Here is a 24,940-nt window from a genome sequence, read left to right as displayed (position 1 = left end):
GCTGACGGCCACACCTAGGAGCTTGAAGAAGGCTTTCCATAGACGTGAGATGAACTGTGGACCTCTGTCCGACACAATATCTTCTGGAATACCAAATGACCTGAAGACTTGATTAAAGATATTGTCGGCTGTTTCAAAGGCTGTGGGAAGACCTTTCAGAGGGATTAGTTTGACAAACTTTGAGAATCTATCTACTATGACTAGAATACAGGTATTACCTTCTGACGAAGGGAGATCAGTGATAAAGTCCACTCCTAGGTGTGACCAGGGACGGTTCGGAATCGGCAAGGGATGGAGCTTTCCAGCGGGTAGATGACGTGGGCTCTTGGATTGGGCACAGTCCTTACAGCCCTGAACATATTGCCTCACATCCCTTGCCATGTTTGGCCACCAGAATCGTTGGGATACTAGCGAGAGAGTATTGTTGATCCCTGGATGTCCAGTGCCTAGCGAGGTATGTAAGGAGTGGATCAGATCTACCCGGTGTTCAGGTGGTATGAACTGCCGATGAGGAGGGCATCCCGGCGGAGCAGGGGCTTCCGGAGTGGCAACGACTGGAGGAGCGTTCCAGGTGATCGGACAAATGGAGATGTGTTCGGGAAGAATCTTCGTTGGGAGTTCTTCATGATCGTGATGCTCGTGTAAACGAGAGAGAGCGTCTGCTCTTAGATTCTTGGGTCCTGGACGATAGGAAATGGAGAAATCAAAACGTGAGAAGAAAAGTGACCATCTGGCTTGACGTGGACATAGTCTCTTGGCCTCTTTGATATATTGGAGGTTTTTGTGATCTGTGATCACCTGGAACGGATGTTTGGCTCCCTCCAACCAGTGACGCCACTCCTCCAAGGCTAGCTTGATTGCTAGCAGCTCCCTGTCTCCTATGCTGTAATTCTGCTCCGCCGGGCTCAACTTCCGAGAGAAATAGGCACAGGGATGCAGTCGGGGCGGTGTATCATGATGTTGAGATAATACTGCCCCGACGCCGGTGGTGGATGCGTCCACTTCCACCACGAAAGGAAGATTTGGGTCAGGATGAGTCAGGAGTGGGGCCCTTGTGAACTCCTTCTTAAGAAGGCGGAAGGCTGCGGCTGCTTCTTTGGTCCACTCCAGTCCTTTGGGTTTACCCTTGAGGAGATTAGTGAGAGGTGATGTAATCCTGCTGTAGTCCTTGATAAACCGTCTATAAAAGTTAGCAAACCCAAGAAACCTCTGGAGCTCCTTAATGGAAGTGGGTTCTGACCAGGATAGAACAGCCTCAATTTTCTTCCCATCCATACGTATACCGGTTTGATCAATGATGTATCCCAAGAAATGAATCGACTTCTGGTGGAATGAGCATTTCTCCGCTTTGAGGTAGAGGTGATGTTCTCTCAATGTGTGTAGGACCTCCGCAACGTGTTGGCGATGTTCGGCCTCACTCCGGGAGTAAATGAGGATGTCATCTATGTACACTATTACAAAGTGGTGAAGAAACTCCCGGAGGACTTCATGAATGAAGTTTTGGAATACGGAGGGGGCGTTGACCAGACCGTAAGGCATGACCTCATATTCATAGTGGCCAGTGGGGGTCACGAATGCTGTCTTCCATTGGTCCCCCTCACGTATTCTTATCAGATTATACGCGCTGCGGAGGTCCAATTTAGTGAAGACTTTAGCTTCTCGGAGCTGTTCCAAAGCGGCTGGTACCAGAGGAAGGGGATATCGGTATTTTACTGTACCGTTATTTAGGACCCTGTAGTCGATGCATGGACGCAGCCCTCCGTCCTTCTTGGCCACAAAGAAGAAGCTTGAGGCGGCTGGTGATTTTGAGTGACGTATGTACCCCTGACTCAGAGCCTCCCTTATGTAATCTTCCATTGCCTGATTCTCTGGAAGCGAGAGCGGGTAGATCCTACCTCTTGGCAACTGGGCATCTGGAACTAGGTCGATCGCGCAGTCCCATGGCCGATGTGGCGGTAGCTGGGAAGCTCTCTTGGGGCAGAAGACATCATGAAAGGAGCTGTACTCCTTAGGAATGTGGATAGACTGCTTCTCAGGAGGGCTCTCGACCGATGTTGCAAACAAAGAAATGGGGTTCCGACCTTGAAGAGGGAGATTTGGAAAACAGGTAGGTGTACATCCAGATCCCCATTTCTTTATCTCTCCTGTGCCCCAAGAGATGATGGGATCGTGCTTCACCAGCCACGGGCGCCCTAGAATGATGTCCATATTTGCACCCTCCAGAACCAGAAATTGAATCCTCTCTTGATGTAACAGCCCCACTTGAAGAAGGATGTCTTCGCATTGTCGATGGATACGGGTCGAAGATCGAGTGCACTGGGTTATCGGTTGTATCTGGTATATATGCGAGGACGCCTCAGTACGGAGGTGGAGTTGACGACAGAGGGATTGGGAGATGAAGTTCCCTGCTGACCCGGAGTCGATGAGGGCTGTGACAAGGAGAGAAATAGAGGCAGTAGTTATTTGTACGGTGGTAGTAAGTGGTTTACATTGTTCAATATTCGTACTGAATACACTCACTGAAGTCCGAATGGGACGAAGGGGACACTCCATACGGGTGTGTCCACTGACACCGCAGTATAGACACAGACCCCGGGTCAGCCTCCTCTGTCGTTCCGCTGATGTCAGTCTTCCAGACTCTATTATCATGGGTTCTGGTTCTGGAGAGGCTGTTGACTCAGGCGATTGGAGGAGTGCAGACGAGGGGGTGATGGTGTCCTGTTGATAGGAACGGAGACGATCGGAACATCGGAGAGAATGTTGGATGAATCTCTCCAGACCCATTGTATCATCTAATGTGGCCAGCTGGATTCGGAGAGTGGGTTCCAAGCCGAGCCGGTACGTGGTCAACAACGATCTCTCATTCCATCCACTTGCAGCTGCTAGAGTGCGAAACCGGAGAGCATATTCCTGTGTAGATAGAGTACCTTGCTTTAGATGATACAGCTGCTCTCCAGCGGCTACTTCCCCATCAGAACGTCCAAACACCTCTTTGAAATACTCCGTGAAGGTAGTGATGGAATTCATGACCGGCCCGGCTTGGTTCCAGATCGTCTCAGCCCATTTAAGTGCAGGTCCAGAGAGTAGTGATACGATGTAGGCGATCTTTGACTTATCTGTGGGATATAGAGAAGGTTGCATTTCGAATATGAGGGAACATTGTAACAGAAAACCATTGCACTCCCCCGCTCCGCCTGAGTAGGGCGCTGGTCGGGCCATGGGACTGGAAGGAAGGGCCGAAGAAGAAACTGTGGAGGCGGAAGTGCTCGGTGCTGGTGGTGCGTTGGAAAGTGGAGCTGGTGGCTGTAGAATCCGCTTCAACTGGTCCACCAGCTCTTGAAAGTGATCGAGGGTGCTCATGTTGTCGTCGTTATGGGTCCGGGCTTCTGTTATGAAGCGGACAGGAGACAGAGGTAAGGAAACGTTAGGGTGTTTATTGAATGACAACAAGGAGCACATGAAGGATAGCCAGGAGGATCAGGAATGATGTTGGGGTCTTTTCCTCCGTGGCTGGGTAACAGGAATACACGAGGATGGACAGCACACACCAGATACAGCTGACAGAGGATGACACAGACTTGGAAGGACTGGAAGACAGGACGATTCGGGAGGACCAGGAAGACTAGGAGGAATACAAAGAGAACAGGTAAGTAAATCGTTTGTTTAGCTGAGGATGACTACGCTGAGTGGTCGCTCAGTTGTCCGCTTTCGTCGAGACGAGCCCGGACAATGAGCGACTGGAGTGCTGTGCTTTTATCTGGTGCTCGTGAATGTGATGCAGCTGTGTGCTCATTAGAAGTCAGGTGATGGTGATCTTCGTGAGTGGGGGTCGTGAGAGCCTGACCAATCCATGACATATACTGTATACAGTCCATACATATGGTTTAATGTTAATACAAATGAAGTAAATTGACAAAATCATAGAGAATGTAGTCTGAAACTGAGGTTTACACTGGAAAAACAAACAGTATTTTGTGTTCAAATTACTATAATATTTTGTTTAATTAAAATTAAAAAGACATGGATAATTAGCTTTTTTTGACCTTTTTTTTTTTAAATAAGCACTTTTTTTATAATTTTTGTTAAATGTCATACTGTATGTAAGATCAGGGACTAAATTACAAAAACATCATAGCAAAGAGTCCTATCCTAAAAAATGTATATTTTTCAAATGATGAAAGAAGAGCATTTCAGATACTCAATATAAAAAAATCTCTAAACTCACTCGCTCACGTTCTTGTGGGCTCACCACAGTGGAATGAACCACCAATTTCTCTGGCACTTTTTTTGGCAGCTACTCTTCCTGCCATATTCATTCATTCATTCATTCATTCATTCATTTCCTTCAGCTTAGTCCCTGATTTAGTAGGGGTCACTACAGTGGAATGAACTGCCAACTACTCTGGCATTCTCAGTACTGGGAAACACCCATACACTCTCTCATTCACGCACATTTATTTGACTGTGCCATACATAGGTTTATCTCCCCCAAAGATGTAAGCAGTGAGTCTCCTAGTCATCATTGACACAATTGAAACTACACAAATCTGGTAATCTCTTTCTAGTTTGACCAATAGTCGGAAGTTGGGGCATGCTAGAAGGCTGAGCCAGAGGGTGTTTATACAGTAGGAACAGAACTGATGTGTTACAAGAGAAATAAAAAAAAATTTCCCGCACTTTATTAGGCAAGTTGTGAGATGACAAGAACTTTCCTGGTGTCATCTGCCATCTCCTTGAGTCCTACATTCAGCAAGTAGTGCACAGAGGCTACAGCTGCGCCCCCTGCGGGCAGAGCTCCTCCGGGCAGCAGAGCCATTATGGTTCCCAGAGTCTTGGTGATAGCAATGACTGGATTAGACATCATGTCTATCAGAATACGCTCAGTGACTCCATCTTTGAAGCGTGAAGTCTTGGCGGCGTTCAGAACCTCCACCGGTTTGTTCACTCGTTCTGACAGTGCCTCCAGTGCCTGATTTGATAGGCCGAATGCCATGAAGACTTGCTTAAAGAACTTTTTCATTATGCCGTAATCAACTGCCAGTGACACTCCTGGGATTGGAGGAAACGCACCAACTCCGGCCCCAACAGCATTCAGCCAAATGAGTTTCTTGAAGTAGGTTATCTTCTTTGTGAGGGTCTCGAGGGAATAAACAGGCAAAGATTGAATGAGAGCAAATCTCTTGTTTTTGGGAAGTTCCTCCTCAAGGGTGTTGACCAGCTTCTGAAAGTCGTATCTCTCCAAATGAAATGAAGAAATTAGGAATATTTTGGAAATATTCAATTTCAGAAGGTTCACCTTACAGTCCTCTCGGATTTTATCAAGCAGTATGCGCTCATCGAAGTTTCTTTTGTGGGATTCAGCATGAACGTCATTGTCAATTTTGGTGCGAATGAAATAAAACAGCTTGTTGCTCTTATTGATGGCTTTGGCCAGCTCAATGTCGTTCTCCCTAAACCTTTCTGAGGTCACTATGAGAAAAAAGTCATACATGTGGAAATTGACATCTTTTAGGTATTTCTTTGCTCTGAATTTTGGACTCCCGATTCCTGGCAGGTCCCAGATCTTCACGTTTGGCATGAAGGGATGCTCATACATGTTTGGCTTCATGGTGGTCTCAGTTGTTCCTGTGGAAGCTGCTCCCTCATCATCATCACGAAGGCCTCGCAGGGCATTGACAAAGGAAGACTTTCCTGCTCCTGTCATGCCAGTTATAGCCATGTTAAGCGTAACATTCTCCAACTCTGTCAGTTTATCTTTTAGTTTCTTTGTTTTTTCTTTAGGCTTAGCGTCAATTATTTCCTTCATATCTACACTGATTGAGTCTGGATCTTCTGTGGCATTCGACATCATGCTTAGAAATTCACTAGAAACTGTATAAAGATTTTCATTTTTATCTTCCTCCTCCTCCTCAGGCTTTTTGTCTTTAAGGTCTTTTTCACTGAGCTTCTCATTATGGTCAGTTTGATTACGTTTCTCAGGTATTTGCAGTTTGGACAGCAACTTTCTTGGACTGATTGTTGAACGTTTGGTAAATGATGAAGGATCACTTTTGTCTTCAGTCTTTTCTTGAATGAATGTTTGTGAGGATTTTGGAAATGTAGTTTCTTTGCAGTCTTTGTCGCTGAATGTCTGCGATGTGTTTGATGATCCAGAAGACTGGCTGGGGCCATCTTCATCATTAGAGATGTTTACCAACTCTGACATGGCAGTTCTGTACAGAGTAATCAAGAATTTTCATGAATTTGAATGATGCGTGTCATACAATTTAATGCATACGTTCTAGAAGAGGTAATTATATTATTCATAATAATAATAATAATAATAATAATAATATTAATATTAATATTAATATTAATATTAATATTAATATTAATAATAATAATAAGCAAATGTAGAATAACTTTTGAAAAAAAAAAAGGTTTAGCCAACCGCTTTGAATTCAGAATTTTCTCCTCAGCTTCAGGAAGCTTCAAAACTGTCCACTGCAACATGTGAGACTAAAAAAAGTGCAAACATAAACATGTCACTTATAAGTAATATGAATAGCATAACACAACATGTTTTATTAATTCTTTTCCTCCATAAAAACAACAACAAAAATATATTTGTTTTCAAAAAACAAATATATAAATACCAAAAATATACTGTTAATTTATTATTAATGATTTTTTGGTTACACTTTACAATAATTTTTCATAAGTTCATGTTAGTTACTGTATTTACTAACATGATGTATGAACAACACTTACATACAGCATTTCTTTGTTATAGTTCAACATTTACTAATGTATTATAAATTTACAAATTCATTCTTGTTACATTAGTAAATGTATTGTGAGTTACAACGAATAACTGCATTTTCATTAAGCAATGTAGCCTGAATAAATACAATAATAAATGTATTGTTCATTGTTTGTTCATGTTTGTAAATACATTAACTAACATGAATTTATACAAACTTACTGTAAAATGTTACTGATTTGTTATCCTCACTTTATGATTTATTATTGTATGTTTATTCATTTATTTTACTGTGCTTCATGAACTCAGTGTCTGTACTGTGGATCTATAAATTTATTTCCAAAAAATACAGCACGGTTCTTAAAACATCTGGTAACACAGCCCATATTTTTGAAAACGTATTAAAAAAACATTTAAAAGTCATAATCATCTTTATGTGAATGTAAAATAAATAATATATCATGCAATGCAATCCAGTCTTACCTTAGTAAGTGCAAGAGTGGAGTAAACAGTGTCATTGCATGAGCAAATCTGCAGTATGAGCTGCTTTGATTGCAGAACATGAGTTTCATAGACTTCAGGGCGTGCCTTTTATCAAAAACTTCCTCTTAGAAAATGCCTAACATTCTTTTTTTTTTTTCGGTTGACCCCTAATTTTAACTATACCCTTAATAGATATAAATTGACATGTTAGAGAAAGTATTAACAAGAACAAAAATAACTCTTCTCAGGTGTTGCCTCTTGTGCGGGCTCATCCCGTCACGGTGGCTCATTCATACTATCAGACTTGGCTATGCGATTCAGTTCGCCCAACGGCCTCCCAAGAACAGGGGCGTGCATTTCTCTGTGGTGAGAACCGCAGTTGCCCCTCTGTTGGGTGAAGAGATTGCAACCTTGCTGACCAAGGTCACAATCGAGCCAGTTTCTCCAGCCGAGCTGAAGGCCAGAGCTGAAAAGAGCAAACTCTTCACCCGTGCAGTGCATCTATTTTCTTGGTGTGGACCTGGACTCTCTGGAGAATGCACCTTGTTGACCTGTTTGGAGTGATTCAGCATGAAAACAGCAGGAAAACAGGACAGACAGCATGACGTCATTAGAGTACATCAATTGTGTCCGCTCCTGCCGCATGTCTCAGCTTGCTCACTATCTGCTCCTCTGGAACCACACACGGTTCAAATTGATGCATGCCATTCATATCTCGGACAAGATCAACTATGCAGCCGATGTGCTCTCACTGCAGCTCTCCTCCTTGGGAGAATGGTGGCTCCACCCCGGTGTGGTCCAGCTGATATGGGAATGTTTCGGCATGGCCCAGGTTGACCTGTTTGCCTCAGCTGAGACCACCCATTGCCAGTGGTTTTATTCCCTGACCTCGGCACGGATGCACTGTCCCACAGCTGGCCCCAGGGCATGTGCAAATATGCAATCCCCCCAGTGAGCCAACTTGCACAAACACTGTGCAAGGTCAGGGAGGATGAGGAGCAGGTCTTGATTGTTGCGCCTCATTGGCCCAACCGGATCTGGTTCACAGAACTCACACTCCTCGCAACAGCCCCTCCCTGGCAGATTCCTTTGAGGAAGGACCTTCTTTCTCAGGGATGGGGCACAATCTGGCACCCACGTCCTGCTCTCTGGAACCTCCATGTGTGGTCCATAAATGCCACGCTGAAGACTTAGGTTACCTGCCAGCTTCGACTACAAGGCAGGTCTAGACCCTGAAGTGGAGACTATTCGCTAAGTAGTGTACTTCTTGCAGAGAAGTCCCCTGAACTTGCCCGATCGTTGTTATGCTTTTCTTCCTTCAGTGTGGCTGTGTTGGCTGTCATCTTCCACACTGAATGTTTACATTGCAGCCATTTCAGCTCATCATGAGTTGGTGAATGGCCGCACAGTAAGGAAGCATGACCTGGTCGTGCAAGGTTCCTACCACTCCCTTCAGGAACTAGGTATTAAACCTGCAAACCCTGCAGGATTCTATAATCTCTGAGTGAAGCTGGTTTCCTCTTGGGTGCTGGGTAACACCAGTCATTCGGGAGAAAACTAAGCTTAGTGTCAAAAATGCTTGCTGCGCCACACTCTCTAACCTGGAATTTTGTGCATGTTATAACTGCCGATTGGTCATCCTGTGTTCGGGGGTACAGTGTCAGCACCCTTTTCAGGTGACCCCATATGCATTACTAGACCACAGTGTGTTCCTCTACCCAGGGGGACACACTACTGTCCCCCTACTGTGTCTACCCTACCAATCTAACCATCCTTTCCTAGGGCAAGCCCATATGTGTTTTTTGTCATAGGTCTCCCCATCAGGTTAGCAGTGACCTCTGCAGTGTCCTTCCCCTATGGGACTGTCGTATTCTATGTAAGCCCTAGCGTAGCCCAAGCCTAGTTGCTAGGCATTATTGGTGAGTATGATTTCCCAACTTTTTTTTCCTATCAAGGTAATTAGGGCCAGGAACGTTGGATGGTTATGCTTTTGGTGGTGCTTGATGTTCATGCTACCTGCCTGACATTCGGAACACCAAAGTGAGTGGCAGGTTCAGCTCCTGTGGGGTAGGATATATTTCCCTAGTCAATCAACTCGGCATAAACTTGAAGTGATCGATCGAGGGGGAACATCTTGGTTATGTACATAACCCTCCTTCCCCGAAGGAGGGAACAGAGACGTTTATGGTCCCCTGCCAAAGGAGTTGAATCCACCATTGCTAAATGCTGGCAGGTTCGGCTCTTCAGCGAGTCAGTGGATCAACAGCTTCCTAACAGACAGGCTGCAGCTGGTGAAGCTGGGAAAATTCTCATCTAGTATCCACACAATCAGCACTGGCGCCCCCCAGGGGTGTGTCCTCTCCCCACTGCTCTTCTCCCTGTACACGAATGATTGCACTTCAAAAGACTCCTCTGTGAAGCTCTTGAAGTTTGCAGACGACACCACACTTATAGGCCTTATTCAGGACGGTGATGAGTCTGCTTACAGACAGGAGGTTAAGGAGTTGGCTGTCTGGTGCAGTCACAACAACCTGAAGCTCAACACGCTCAAAACAGTGAAGATGATAGTGGACTTCAGGAGAAACCCCCCTGCTCTCCCCCCACTGAGCATCATGGACAACATTGTGGCAGCAGTGGAGTCATTCAGGTTCCTGGGCACCACCATCTCTCAGGATCTGAAGTGGGACTCTCACATTGACTCCATTGTCAAAAAAGCTCAACAGAGGCTGTACTTTCTTTGTCAGCTGAGGAAGTTCAACCTCCCAAAGGAGCTGCTGAAACCGTTCTACACCTCCATCATTGAACCAGTCATCTGCAGATCAATAAATGTCTGGTTTAGTTCAGCTACTAAATACGATCTCCAAAGACTACGTCGAATAGTTCAGACTGCTGAGCGTATCACTGGTACAAACCTTCCTACTCCCCAAGAACTGTACTTATCCAGAGCGAGCAAAAGGGCTGCCAAAATCACTCTGGATCCCTCACACCCAGCACACTGCCTCTTTGAAGCAGCTTTTACCTTCTGGACGACGCTACAGAGCACTGCGCACCAGAACAGCCCGACACAGAAACAATTTCTTCGCTCAGGCAATCCATCTCATGAACACTTGATAAGAATAATTTTGGAACCAACATCACTACTTGCCACACACTTTTATACACATATACACTTATTTAACAACACACTTTACATGCCAATTTGCACATAACAGCTGCACGTATAACGTTGTAAATAGTACATACCTGTACATACTATTGTCAATTTGTATATTTGCATTCACTACTTACTTCTACTTTTTAAAATATATTTATTATCTGTTTTTTGTCCTGTCTCTGTAATGCTGTTGCACTGTAGAAGCTCTGTCACGAAAACAAATTCCTTGTATGTGTGAACATACCTGGCAATAAAGCTCTTTCTGATTCTGATTCTGATTCTAAGCAAACCCCCTAGTCATTCAACTTGACATAAATGTCTCCGTTACCTCCTTCAGGGAATGAGGGTTACATACGTTTAAGACCACACCATTCCCCTATCAAAAAAAGACTTGCAGGAGTATTTACATATGTCAAAGTCCAGTTTTTCCAAAGTGTAGATGTGACTTTATTTTGCAGACCTGTTTTGCAAGTACTATGTACGGGACATCAGGGATAGTTATAACATTTTTTACATTTCTCTCTATATCTTTGAGATCTTTCAAGCCAGTGTGTTCAAAGTTTAATTGAAACTAGTTACAAGGGCATAAATGTTTTCTTTGCAGCACAAACAGAAAATGCATTTCGCTGATGTTACTAACCAAGAGTTTTGTTGTTACAAATGACCCAGAGTCTTGTAGCCATCAATTTGCTCACATTACAGCTAACAACTAAAACATTAGCACCAACAGCATGCATTAAAAAGATCTACACTGAAACACAATTGATATAATTTATCTTTGATGGGTTTAAATACAAATAAGACATTGCTAAGTAAAATATATTACTTTCTTAGCTCAAATGTAGTTTTTCCCGTCTAACATCAACTGTGTCTGTCAGAGGACTCTGCATTTTTGTATGTGGAATGAGAAGTAATATGAGCATGTGTGTAGTGAATCAACTGATTTGTAGCTAGTTTCTGGTTGAAGAGATTGGAAGTGATACAACTGACCCATGTTACAACTATCCCCAGTCTCCCTTACCTGCAAAATTCCTAGACACTAAACCCAACCTTAACCCATGTAATTATCTTATAAAACCCAGTACTTTGTTAAGAATATGTTAAGTAGGACTTCTGGTTTGGTAATGCTACGATGAAGACGCTCGTTGTCTAAGCTCCACGTTATTACATGTAATTTCTTTGATTTACCTGATTTACCAGTATACCTTATTCGTTATAGCATTGTTTTGTATTCAGAGTACACGTCTTCGAATGATCCGCTTAAAAATAGCAAATTTACGAGGACTGGTGGCAAACTTCAGACTCAAGTTCAACATGCTTATTCCTGTCAGGAAAGCACCAAAATGGCAGATAACGACCCCACATCATTGCAGCTCACAGTTGAGTCTCTTGTCAAGGAGCTTGAAAAATTTAGAAAGGACATTACTGGGGAATTCGTTGCACTTTTAAATAACTCTCTGGAACCAATCCGTTCTTCAATCGAATTCTTGGGCGCGACCTTAGCATCACAAGCAACAAAGATCGGCACAATGGGGGTGAGCCTTTCAGGTCACAGCGACTGATTAACTCAGCTCGAAAATGAAGTAAATGTTCTTCAATTGAAGCTAACTAACACGGATAAGGAAAACGCCAAAATACACGTGTTGTAGGGTTACCAGACGGTATCAAAGGAAAGAATGCAAGGGAGTATATGATCAACCTACTCTCTAAACTTCTCTGCGACAATCTAGCAGAACCGCCAGAGCTGGATGGTGGGCGGTATGTTATTGTCTCAGGCGGTATGTTATTGTCTCAGACACTCTGCACCAAACACCTTTCATTTTAGCCAGTGTTTATGCTCCCAATTTTGACAATCCAGCTTTTGTCAATTTACTTAACTTTCACCTTCCAAATTTAGACACTCACCACCTTATTATAGGTGGAGACCTTAATTGCACTATTAACCTAAGACTAGATCGTTCACAACCATAAACATCAGCTCCTACATCAATGTCTATGGCGCTTTTTTCCTTAATGGATCAGTTAGGAGGCGTAGATACTTGCCGCTTCCTCAGTCCAACCGCAAAAGAATTTTCTTTCTTTTCGAATCTCCACCATGTCTATTCACGCATTGATTATTTTTTGCAGATAAAACTTTTTTATTTCATTTTATTTTAGACATCTGTTTTCCTCAAAATTTGCGTAGCCAAGCTGCAACTTGGAAGCTTATCACTGAGCTGCTGGCCAACAAGGAATTTTGTGACCACATATCTAAAGATATTGATTTTTTTTAGAAACCAACAAATCAGATTTAATATCACCAACTCTCCTATCGGAAACATTCAAAGCATATATATACGCTGGAGGATCATTTCATTTAATTCGCACTGGTCCAAATCCAGGAGATTAAAACAACAGAGACTCGTTGACAAAATTTCAGAAATAGACAGATTAAACGCTAATTCACCAAATCCTGTCCTTGAAACAGAATGCCTAAAACTAAAAGCAAACTTCGATCTATTGACAACCAACAAGACAGAATTCTTATAAAAATGCACAAAAGTAACCTATGCTTTTGTAGGCTTCTCAACTTCGGTACCAGGCTGCTTCACATTTAATCTTACAGGTCTATGACACCTCTAATAACCTCACTACAAACCCAGTTAAAATTTTCTCAGAGTTTGCTTCTTTTTATTTTAATCTTTACAATTCAGATAACTGTTCAGATGCTGCCACTATTAATAACTTTCTTTCTGAATTAGAATTTCCGAAATTAAACTCAGTTACAGTTAGCAAACCAGATGAACCTCTTAGCGCACAGGAAATTGCCTCTTGCATCTTAACCATGAAAAACAATAAGGGTCCAGGCCCAGATGGCTTTCCTGGTGAATTAAAAAAAAAATTCTGGTCAGCCAACCCCCTATGTTATTAGACTTATACAATTACTCCATTGATCAAGGCTTTTTATCCTCATCTTTGAACCAAGCTTTGGTTTCACTAATATTACAAAAAGATAAAGACGCTAAATTTTGCAGTAGCTATAGACCAGGGGTCACCAAACTTGTTCCTGGAGGGCCGGTGTCCTGCAGATTTTAGCTCCAACCCTAATCAAACACACTTGAACAAGCTAATCAAGGACATTACTAGGTATACTTGAAACATCCAGGCAGGTGTGTTGAGGCAAGTTGGAGATAAACTCCGCAGGGACACCGGCCCTCCAGGACCGTGATTGGTGACCCCTGCTATAGACCAATCAGCCTAAGTAATCATGATATTAAATTATTAGCTAAAGTCTTAGCCAAACAATTGGAAATCCATTCAAACTGGCTTTATACTAGGCCGACATCTATCATCCAATGTGCGTAGGCTCTTGAATGTAGTCTTCACTCCATCCCGGTCACCAAAGCCTGAAATGGTTATCTCGTTAGACGCAGTGAAGGGCTTTGACCGGGTTGAGTGGGATTATTTATTTATAGTTTTGCAGAAATTTGGAGTTTGGATTAAGTTATTATACTCAACTCCCTCTGCTTGTGTAAAAACTAATTCTGAGATATCTTCTTATTTTCTCTTTCTCGCAGCACCCGTCAACGTTGCCCACTTTCCCCTCTCCTTTTGGCTTTGGCTATAGAACCTCTTTCTATAACCCTAAAATCATCTTCAACTTTTTCAGGGATTTACAGAGAGGGGTGTGAACATCGTGTTTCACTATATGCTGATGATTTATTATTATTTGTCTGAAATCCTCTCAACTGTATGGATGGCATACTTCATCTGCTTATTGAGTTTGGTTCAATTTCAGGATACAAGCTGAATCTAGCTAAAAGTGAATGTTTTCTCTTAAAAACTGGCAGAACAAATCCCCCCAACCATGCTTCCCTTTCACATGTGTGGTAGTATCTTCCATTATTTGGGAGTCCACATCTCAAATTCCTTCAAGTCTTTACGTAAAGAAAATTTTACCAAATTGCTAGAACATATTAAAACTCATATTCTGTGTTGGAATAATCTCTCATTGACATTAGTAGGTAGAATTAAATCAGGCAAGATGAATATCCTCCCATGAATGCTCTTTCTGTTTCAGACAATTCCCATTTTTCTTCCTAAGTCTTTTTTTTAAAACATTGGACTCTATTATATCCTCATATATTTGGGCCAGTAAACCCTCACGTGTTTCAAAATCTACTCTCCAAAGAACAAAACATGAAGGAGGGCTTGCACTCCCAAATTTTCTTTTGTACTACTGGGCAGCTAACATCCAGAAAATACATCTATGGTGTAACAGCCAAGATATCAGTTAGTGTAAGATAGAAGCCAATTGGTGCATCTCTTCCTCATTACCAGCACTAGTCTTTGACTCCTGTTTACGAAAACCCTCTAAATATACATTTAATCCTATTGTGCTCTCTTCACTTAAAATCTGGAAACAGTTTCGTCATCACTATAAACTACAAACATTGTCAACATTCTCTCCGATCTGCAACAATCATCTTTTCTTGGACTCAGCCTTTACACAGTTAAGAGAGAGGGGTTTAGTATTGCTGCTCGATCTGTTTTAAGACCACTTATTTGTCTCATTCAATGAGTTGTTGGAAAGGTTCATAATTTCCAAATCTAATTTATTCCGTTATTTTCAATTACGGAATTTTGCTAAATAATATTTTACTACATTCCCCCACCAACCAGAGAATACTCTTATTAAAGATATATTTTTGCTTACAAATTGGTCTTCTTTCTGTGACATACTATCAAGGGCTCAAAATATTTCTGTGAAACCCTGCCCAATAATGGCAATTTTTGGTTTACCTCCTAATGATGCTTTATATAATAAATGCCATATACTGTAGATATAATTGCTTTCGAAAAAATTAAACCCTCTATAAGGGACTCTGTCAGTTTATTTTATAAAATGTGGAACCCTGTGATTTCTTTTGTCGAAAACATGCCTTCTTTTCAGATTTAACCCCCCTCCCCCCATGTTTTTTTTTTTATTGATTCATTTTATTTTTATTTACTCTCTTTGTGGGGTCAATTTGGGTTGGATTTAGGGTAATGTTTTAGTTGTTTACATGACTATATTTCATTTTTACAATATGTTCAAAACCAGCAGATTATACAGTTCATGTCTTGTACTTACTGTCATTCAATTTTCTGCTTGATAAAATATTATTATTAAAAAAAAAAAAGAATATGTTAAGTACACATACATAAAATGAAACTGTCCTCAGATGAACTTGCACTATAACTCAAAACAGTTACTTTCTTAAAGGAAAATTTTCCTTGTAGAAAATGAATGTTAAAGTTGTTTTTGGTTTTAATGATTGTATAATGTTATAATCTTTTTCTAAAATCAATCAGCTATTTAAAGGTGTTTTGTACTGTCAACACAGCACAAGTTCAAGGGTGTTTGCATGCTCAGTTTTCAGAAAATTAAAACTATGAAAACCTAAATGCAGGAAATGGTTTCACAAAATATACAGTCACAGAATCAATGGACAACTGTAAATTACACCTCTCTGTCTGAAGTTGACTTCAAAGAAAAGATTTCACACAGTATTCCAACAATGCATACTAAATCCAGCCACTAAATCCCGTTGTTGAAACATGAATAAGCAGATCAAAAACCTGTGTTAAAACCTGGCAGCAATTTGGAGTAAAGTAACATGACAGTGCTTCAGGAAATTCTCACAGCATGTTTCTGTTCAGTTTTCACTTGTGGCAATTTTTTTACAGCCAAATGCCAGGTCCTTAGTTACCACATGTCAATTGTCAAATCATACAGCACTTCACTTGTTGAGATTATTACAGGTAAGTAGGTAATTTTTTTTTTACATTTAAAATACATATAACAAACTGTAAATTTTAACAACAGCTAGATGCTGTTAATTTAACAGTGCTGCCAGTAACTTACTGTTTTTTAACGGGACAATTTTTAACAGTGTACATATATTTTTTTGCCCCATTAAAAGAAGAAAGTCGCTGAAAAATACTTTTTCCACAGTGTATGATTTTGTAAGGCAACAAGATACATTTGAATTCTTTGGTCATATCACATCTTATCTAAAGAGAAAATGGCATGAATATCAGCTGGAGTGCGCACAGCTGCACACATCACCTCTGCCACGCACCTGGACTGATCATAATGCTTTGCACCTACACACCTGAGACAGTTTACCCAGTACACTTATACTGATTACATCCATCACACGCATTTCCTTGTTCCTGGGGGTATTCCAGAAAGCTGGTAATGTGACACAGTGCAATCGGAAAATGTTCATAGTGCTTCACTTTTTCCACATTTTATATGTTACAGCCTTATTCCAAAATGGATTAAATTATTTCCTCAAAATTCTACACACAATACCCCATAATGTCAATGTGAAAAAAGATTTTTTGAAATTGTTGCAAATTTATTAAAAATAAAAAACTATTCACAGCCTTTGCTCAATACTTTGCTATGTGGAAAACTTCCAGTATGAGGATTTTGTCAAAATCCAATCATCTGAAAGAGTAATAAAATGGGCCAATGAAATGCCAATGAGTTGGCAGCGTCAGTGTGCACAGCTGGTGTCAGTTACAATCAGTATTGTATACAGATGCCCCTCATGCCACAGAGAGGCATCCTTTTCTAGCTGAAAAAATCGCAAGCAGGGATCGCACATAGCAGGCACCTATACCCAAAACGCGGGCTGATCAGCGGACATACCAACAACGTAACGGGCCAAGCACCTGACTCCTCCGCTGAGTTAAATGCTGGGGGCCCCCGAACTCTGCAGGGTTTGCCAAGTGGGGAACTCAACTGACAAGTGAGAAATTGCGCATTTCTCTGTGTTTCAACACCCAACTGAATTTCCTCATTCACCAGGGTTTCCCAGCACCCGTGAGGAAACTGGCTCCACTTGAAGATTGTAAAATCTTGCAAATGTATTAGGTGATGCACAGCCTGCAGCTCTGCAGATGTCTGAGAGGCACCGAGTGCAAATGCCCAAGAGGATCCGACGCTCCGAGTGGGGTGCGCTCTCACCCCTGGGGGACACAGCTTGCCCTGGCTCTGATAAGCGAGGGAGATGGCATCCACTATCCAGTGGGCCAACCTCTGTTTGAATATGGCACGTCCCTTTTGCCGACTGCCGTAACAGACAAAGAGCTGCTCAGAGGATCTAAAGCTCTGAGTACGGTCCACATAAATTTGCAAAGCGTGAACAGAACACAGCGATGAAAGGGCTGGGTCTGTCTCCTCCACAGGCAGCGCTTGCAGGCTCACTACCTGGTCCTTAAACGGTGTGGTAGGAACCTTGGGCACATGTCCAGACCGGGGTCTCAGGATAACGTGAGAATAAACCGGCCTGAATTCCAGGCACGAGTCACTGAATGACTCACAAAATGCCTCCAGGTCCCCGACCCTCTTAATCAATGGCAACGCGACCAGCAGAGCTGTCTTTAAGGACAGAAATCTCAAGGATACTGAGTCGAGTGGTTTGAACAAATCTCTGCATAGGCTCGCACTACAGCACTACAGAGAGATCCAGAGAGATCTACAGAGAGAGCCCCAATAGGTCGAGGTGCCTAAGCACCCGGTCTCTATGCATAATCAATTGATCCCATCGTCGAGATAATTGAGTATGCGGATGCCTGCGAGCTGAAGGGGCACTAGGGCACCCTCAGTGAGCTTGGTGAAAAGCCATGGGGACAGAGAGAGCCCGAAGGGGAGGACTTTGTACTGCCAAGCTCGACCCTTGAATGCAAACAGCAGAAACTGACGGTGGTATGAAAGTATAGAGACATGAAAGTACGCGTCCTTCAGATCTATTGCTACAAACCAATTCCAAGGACGAACGCACCGGAGGATGCACTTCTACGTAAGCATTCTGAACGTCAGCCTGTGAAGACAGCGTTTCAAATGGTACAAATCTAGGAATTGCCGTAGCCCACCACTTTTTTGGGGTACGATGAAGTACGGGCTGTAAAACCTGCTATTCATCTCGGCTGGAGGGACCGGCTCAATTGCGTCGTTCGGCTGGAGGACAGCAGTCTCCTCTCCCAAAACAGGGGTGGACACAGGGCTGACCCTGGTGAAATACACGCCCGTGAACTTGGGATGTTGTATTGTGAATTGAATCTGATCGTGCAAATGAGCCATTGCAACGGGCTGGCCAGCGCTAATCAGGCTGGCAGAGCACTCGCAAGTGGCACCATCGGCACGACCACTAACATACCAGTGGTGGGGCAGCACGGAGTGAGAGGGCTCAACCGGGGAGCGCTGGGGTCCCGCGAAAGAGCAGGAGGCGAGAGGTTCACTCCCAGTCGACGCTGGGAGTGTAAGAAAAGGGAGACCGTCCTCCCACACTTCGAGAGCCACTGGTGAAATGCACCGATCCTGCGGGCTGGAAGGCATAGCGTCCCAGACTGGCAGAAAGGCAGAGGCAGCCTGGCCAGAAAGAGGCACAATGCGGGCATAAATTGACCGTGATGTCACACTCGATCTGGGGAATTGACTCGTACCCCTTGGCTACTCCGCCATCAAAGGTGGTGAGTGCGGAGGCGGAGTTAGGAACAAGATCTTTACTTTCCCACCAGAAATGTATCTTTCCTGTTTCCTGGAGTTTGGCACAAATTTAAGTGCAGTATGTGCATTGACGGTTATAAAACTGTCTGTTGAAAAGATACAGTCTCTTACACATTCTCTCTGTCGGTTTGTGTGTGTAAAAGGTGTCATCTTGCAGGAGTATTTTAATTAACTTCTTATTTGCTTTGCTCTAACTCTTGTCTGAATGAAGTCGTTTTAGCAGATTTCTATGACAGTATTCAATTCAATTCATGTTTATTTCTATAGCGCTTTTACAATGTAGATTGTGTCAAAGCAGCTTAACATAGACAATTATAGAATATTGAAACTGTCAGTCCAGTTTTTAGAGTTGAAGTTCTGTCAGTTTAGTTCAGTTCAGTGTGGTTTAATTTTCACTGCTGAAAATCCAAACACTGAAGAGCAAATCCATCGATGTGCAGCTCCACAAGTCCCAAACCAAGCAAGACAGAGGCCACAGCGGCAGGGAACAAAACTTCACCAAAAAATCTTGAAAGAAACCAGGCTCAGTTGTGCGTAATCATTTCTCCTCTGGCCTAACTTCTTGTGAAGAGCTGCGGTCTAAGCGCTGGATGTCCATTGTGGAGAAGCTGTTGGTGTGAGTAAAGCACTGACGGGTGTTCAGGCTGGCCCATAGGATCCATGCGGACACTCGTCTGTCACTGTGGTCTTTCAGGAATCAGTCTCATGCTCTCCACTCCTCCAAGACCACCACAGAATCTGCTCAGTATACAGCCTGTTCCAGGGTTATGGAGACCAGGGTTATGGAAACCTCTAGAAGTCCACACAATCTCTAGAGACCTGGGTTTCTTCTGGGCTGACTTCAAAGAAAAGATTTTACGTAGTATTCCTACAATGTATACTACATCCCGCCACGAAATCCAGTTGAATGACATATGGATCACTTACAGTTAATGTGCACCCTGAAAATATTCCAATGTTGCATTAGCATACAATCAACTGACAGAAGGAATAAAGCATTGTCAAGCTCAAAACACAATAATCAAACTTAAATAAAATAGTTGAACTGATGCTAGCGACACAAAGGTCAAGAACACAAAACCTTTTGTCCAGTGTATATAATGCTCGGTTATGATTGCAAAAAAGGAGTGTGAATTTTTGAACTGTTGTATAACCTTAAATTGTACAGTACAAAAAAGTGGATGGGCAGCACAATGGCTCAGTGGTTAGCACTGTTGCCTCACAGCAAGTAGACCGCTGGTTTGAGTCCTGGCTGGACTAGTTGGCATTTCTGTGTGTTTGCATGTTCTCCCCGTAGTCACGTGTTTGTTGTAGCTGGAAGGGCACCCGCTGCATAAAACATATGCTGGAATAGTTGGTGGTTCATTCCGCTGTGGCAACCCCTAATAAATAAGGGACTATGCTGAAGGAAAATAAATGAATGAATGCAAAATAAGTGGATTTGTGAAAATATGTGTATGAGTACGTGGTATTCTGTGTTTTATGAAGAGACATTTCCAACTACTGCCATTACAGCATTTTTAGTTATTTTTGGAAATTCATGGGAAGAGGAATCATCATTTTGACGATGTCGACATTGTTATGTAAAACCTTTAAAAAAACATCACAAGAAAAAAATCAGTGTTTAAATTTAAGTAAAGAAATGCATGAAGTGCCCTTATCGCGTCATTAATGTGTTTCTGGAGAATTATATGTTTTACAGGTATTATTTTAATCCTAACTGTTGTAGTGTGGGACTTTTTATTTCTTACAGTAACAGCCATGTTGATTTTGGCCATCAGGCTTAAACTGTAAATGAAAGCTTCATTTTCACACACAAATTAAGCAATTAAAGAATTTCCATATCTTTGCTCTGTATTTCTGCAATATGACAACTGATCTGTCTCCTAATAGTTTGTTTAAGCTAAGGTTTAAAGGATTGTTGGCAAAATTATAACATGCCAGAAAAATATTAATTACTGCAATGAAGATCCAAACATAGATTCTTAAGTATTTGCTTATTTAAATCCAAGCAATGACTTTTAACCTCTGAAAATACAAATCCTTTTTTATAGAGCATGTTGTTTTTTAAGTTTCAAGTTTCACAAAACACAAAACCTCCACTGATTACATAAATGGCCAACAAATAGCTTACATTTCACACTGATTTACTCTTTTTCATTACAAGTTGGCTTCATCATTATAAATAATCATATACATAGGCATGACATAGACTCACAGCTGTTGAAACATGAATAAGCAGATCCAAAACCTGTGTTAAAACCTGGTGGCAATTTGCAGTATAGTAACATTACAGTTCTTCAGGAAACTCTCACAGCATGTTTCTGTTCAGTTTTTACATGTGGCAAATTTTTTACAGCCAAATGGAAAGTCCTTAGTTACTACAAGCCTATCGTCTAACCACACCGCACTTCACTTGCTGAGATCATTACTGGTAGAAAGGTAGTTTTTTTTTTCTCTCTCAAATATGTATTCATATAATTTTTTACTTTTTATTTTGCCCCATTAATAGAAAAAATTGCTGAAAAATGCTTCTTCCACAGAAAGCGTATGATTCCGTAAGGCAATAAGATACATTTGAATTCTTTGGTCATATCACATCTTCTCTAGAGAGATACTGGCATGATTATCAGCTGGAAGGCCCACAACTACACACATCACCTCTGCCATGCACCTGGACTGACCATAGTGCTTTGCACATACACACCTGAGACAGTTTACCCATCCGGACTTATTACACTAATACTGATTACATTGACGGCGGCAGGAGAACATGGCACATAAGCACCACTTGCACTGTTGCAACTGATCACTGTTGTATCCATCACATGCATTTCCTTGTTCCTGGGGGTATTCCAGAAAGCTGGTTGTGTGACATACTGTATACCTAGATAAGTTTATAAATAAGTAAGCAGATAACGAACGGTTTCTAAAGTAACCCTTGGGGAACGGAAATACTATGTGGAAAGTTCCACTATGGGGATCATTTGAAAGTATAAAGCTACGGTCACACTGGGCTTTATGCGTGTGAAATTCTGTCGTGCGGCACTGCGAAAAGGGGCGGGATTAAACAAGATGATTAGACATTAAAAAAAGCAAGGGATTGCTCCATATTTTAAATCTCTGTCCAGAGAGGTCCTGTTTTGATCCTCGATTGGTCTCACGCAGTCAAATGATGCGATTTCGCAGGTCAGAGTTCACCAAGCTTGAACTTTGCACCGCAGCGAACTGCGAAACTTAACGCATGACCCTGCGTTTACGGTCTGACGCATTCGCGTGCGTATGAATGGAAGTCTATGGGAGGAAAAGCCAAGTGTGACCGCAGCTTAAAAACGGGCAATGAAATGCCAATGATTTCCCAGTGATGGGTTGCAGCTGGAAGTTCATCTTGTGTAAAACATATGTTGGATAAGTTGGCAGTTCATTCCAATGTGGTAACCCCAAATTAATAATGGGACTAAGCCGAAAAGAAAATGAATGAAATGCCAATAAATTGGTGGCGTCAGCGTACACAGCTGGCAGCAATGACAATTATCATTGTATAAAGATGCCAGCCATGTAACGCAAAGTAAACTTTCTAGCTGAAAAGCTAAACTACAGCTGTCAGCTCAGGCACAATCGCTTGTAGCTAAGGACCATAGCATTTCCGTTCCTCCCTTCGGGAAACAAGGGTTACTTTAGTAACCGTTTTGCTCCCCAGTGGGAGGGGAACTTCAAAGGTATGTGAAAACTTCCACTATGGGGAAATCTATGGTAAACGCCACATCAATTGAACCTTACCACGTAACTGGTGAGAGGTTTGCAAAGCTTTAAGCATGAGCGCACCATCATCACCAGAGACGCAGTCCTCCAACGTGCCCCCTGCCCCTAATTTACCTTACTTTCCTGTGAAGCATTAAAGGCTTATTTATATTTTTTAGTCATAAAAAATGCACCTAGTTAATTATCTAGGATTTTAAAAATATGACAGCATGTTGTAAAAGGGTGCAGAAGGGAGGACACTGTGGAGTCCACCTGCTGCCCAAATCAGGAAACCTAGTGGCAAGAAGACATAAGGACTAACCCTGAGAAGGGGGAGTACACATTAAAAAAAGATGGTTATAGAGGAGGGAAGACACAGGCCCACCTATGAGGGGGGACTATACCGTGGCTGAGTGAAGCATATGCGATCGCCAGTGGGGATCACGCATAGCAGGCACCTATACTCAGAATGCGAGCTGACCAAGTGGGCATGCCAACAACGCAATGGGCCAAGCTCCTGACTCCTCCGCTGAGTCAGATGCCTGGCCCATTGCGTTGTTGGCATGCCCACTTGGTCAGCTCGCATTCTGAGTATAGGTGCCAGCTATGCGTGATCCCCACTGGGGGAATATTGCAATTGTATTAGGTGTCGCCCAGCGCACAGCTCTACAGATATCTGAGGCACCACATGCTAACGCCCAAGAGGAAGCGATGCTCCAGGTGGAGTGCACTCTCACCCCCGGGGGACACGGCTCGCCCTGGCTCTGATAAGCGAGGGAGATGGCATCCATTATCCAGTGGGCCAACCTCTGTTTGGTGGTTGCCGACCGCCGTAACTGACAAAGAGCTGCTAAGAGGATCTAAAGCTCTGAGTGCGGTCTACATAAATGCCGGTAGGTCACCTATGTCTTCCTCGCTCTGTCTATGGACCACACATGGAGGTTCCAGAGATCTGGGCGTGGGTGCCAGATGGTGCCCTGTCCATGAAAAAGAAGATCATTCCTCAAAGGGATCCAGAAGAGCAGACAGTGAGGGAGCTGAGACAAGCGGCGGGAGCGGATACCTCCCATACGGTTGATATACGTCACCGTTTCCATGCTGTCCGTCCTAACCAGCATGTGTTTCCCCTCTAGCATCAGTAAAAAATGAAGCAGAGCAAGATACACTGCCAACAGCTTTAGGCAGTTGATATGCCAATGCAACCGAATTCCTTTCCACGGACCTGCCCGTGTTGGAGGCATCCGTCGATACAACAACATGCTTGGACACTTGTTCAAGAAGCACTCCGGCCTGTAGAAACGCAGGTTCCATCCAGGGGGTGAGGTTGTGGCGACACAGTGAAGTGGCAGTCACTCGGTGCATGCCCGTGTGTCATGCGTGTCTGGGTACCCGATCGTGAAGCCAGTGCTGAAGTGGTCTCATATGGAGCCATATGCCTCAGGAGCCACTGAAATAGTTTCAAAGAGACCACTGTTTTCCTGTTAAACTCCTTCTGACAGGTCAGCATAAGCTCGGTGTGCTCTCATGAGAAGCACGCCACCATAGTGATCGAGTCCAGCTCCAACCCGAGAAAGGAGATTCTCTGCACGGGGGCAAGTTTGCTCTTTTCTCGGTTGACCTGAAACCCCAACTAGTTGAGGTGCTGGAGCACCCTGTCTCTGTGCAAAATCAATTGATCCCGTGAGTGCGCTAAAATCACACCAGTCCTTGAGACAATTGAGTATGCGGATGCCTGCAAGCTGAAGAGGCGCTAGGGCACACTCCGAAGCCCGAAGGGGAGGACTTTGTACTACCAACCTCGAACGCAAACTGCAGAAACTGACACTGGCGTGGAAGAATGGAGTCATGAAAGTAAGCGTCCTTCAGGTCTATTGCTGCAAATCAATCCTGAGGTCGGACGCATCGGAGTATGCGCCTCTGTGTGATCATTTTAAATGGGAGCTTGTGCAGACAGTGGTTCAAAATGTGCATATCTAGGATTGGATATGGCCCACCTCTCTTTTTGGGTATGATTAAGTACGGGCTGTAAAACCCGCTCCTCATCTTGGCTGGAGGGACCTGCTCAATTGCATCCTTAGCCAGGAGGACAGCAATCTCCTCACGCAAGACAGGGGCAGAGACAGGACTGACCCTGGTAAAATACACACCCGTGAACTTGGGGGGCCGTTTAGCAAACTGAACAGCATAGCTGAGTCTGATCGTGCGAACGAGCCACTGCGACGGGCTGGTCAGCGCTAACCAGGCTGGAAGAGCATGCACAAGTGGCCCCATAGGCACA

General features: G+C 43.1%; 1 protein-coding gene across 1 annotated transcript; it reads right to left on the bottom strand.

Moving 5' to 3' along the window:
• Positions 1–4,100: 4,100 nt before the first annotated feature.
• On the bottom strand, positions 4,101–6,205 carry LOC130243644 (interferon-inducible GTPase 5-like). Its single transcript, XM_056475901.1, has one exon. The coding sequence runs from the start codon at positions 6,203–6,205 to the stop codon at positions 4,682–4,684; it is 1,524 nt and encodes a 507-aa protein (XP_056331876.1). The 3' UTR covers positions 4,101–4,681.
• Positions 6,206–24,940: the final 18,735 nt, after the last annotated feature.

This window comes from Danio aesculapii, chromosome 16 (genome assembly GCF_903798145.1).
Source record: "Danio aesculapii chromosome 16, fDanAes4.1, whole genome shotgun sequence".
Classification (NCBI taxonomy): domain Eukaryota; kingdom Metazoa; phylum Chordata; class Actinopteri; order Cypriniformes; family Danionidae; genus Danio; species Danio aesculapii.
This window is presented reverse-complemented; position numbering and strand designations above follow the sequence as displayed.

Coding starts and splice junctions, on each gene's coding strand:
- LOC130243644 (XM_056475901.1), bottom strand. CDS start 6,205: ATGTCAGAGTTGGTAAACATCTCTAATGATGAAGATGGCCCCAGCCAG.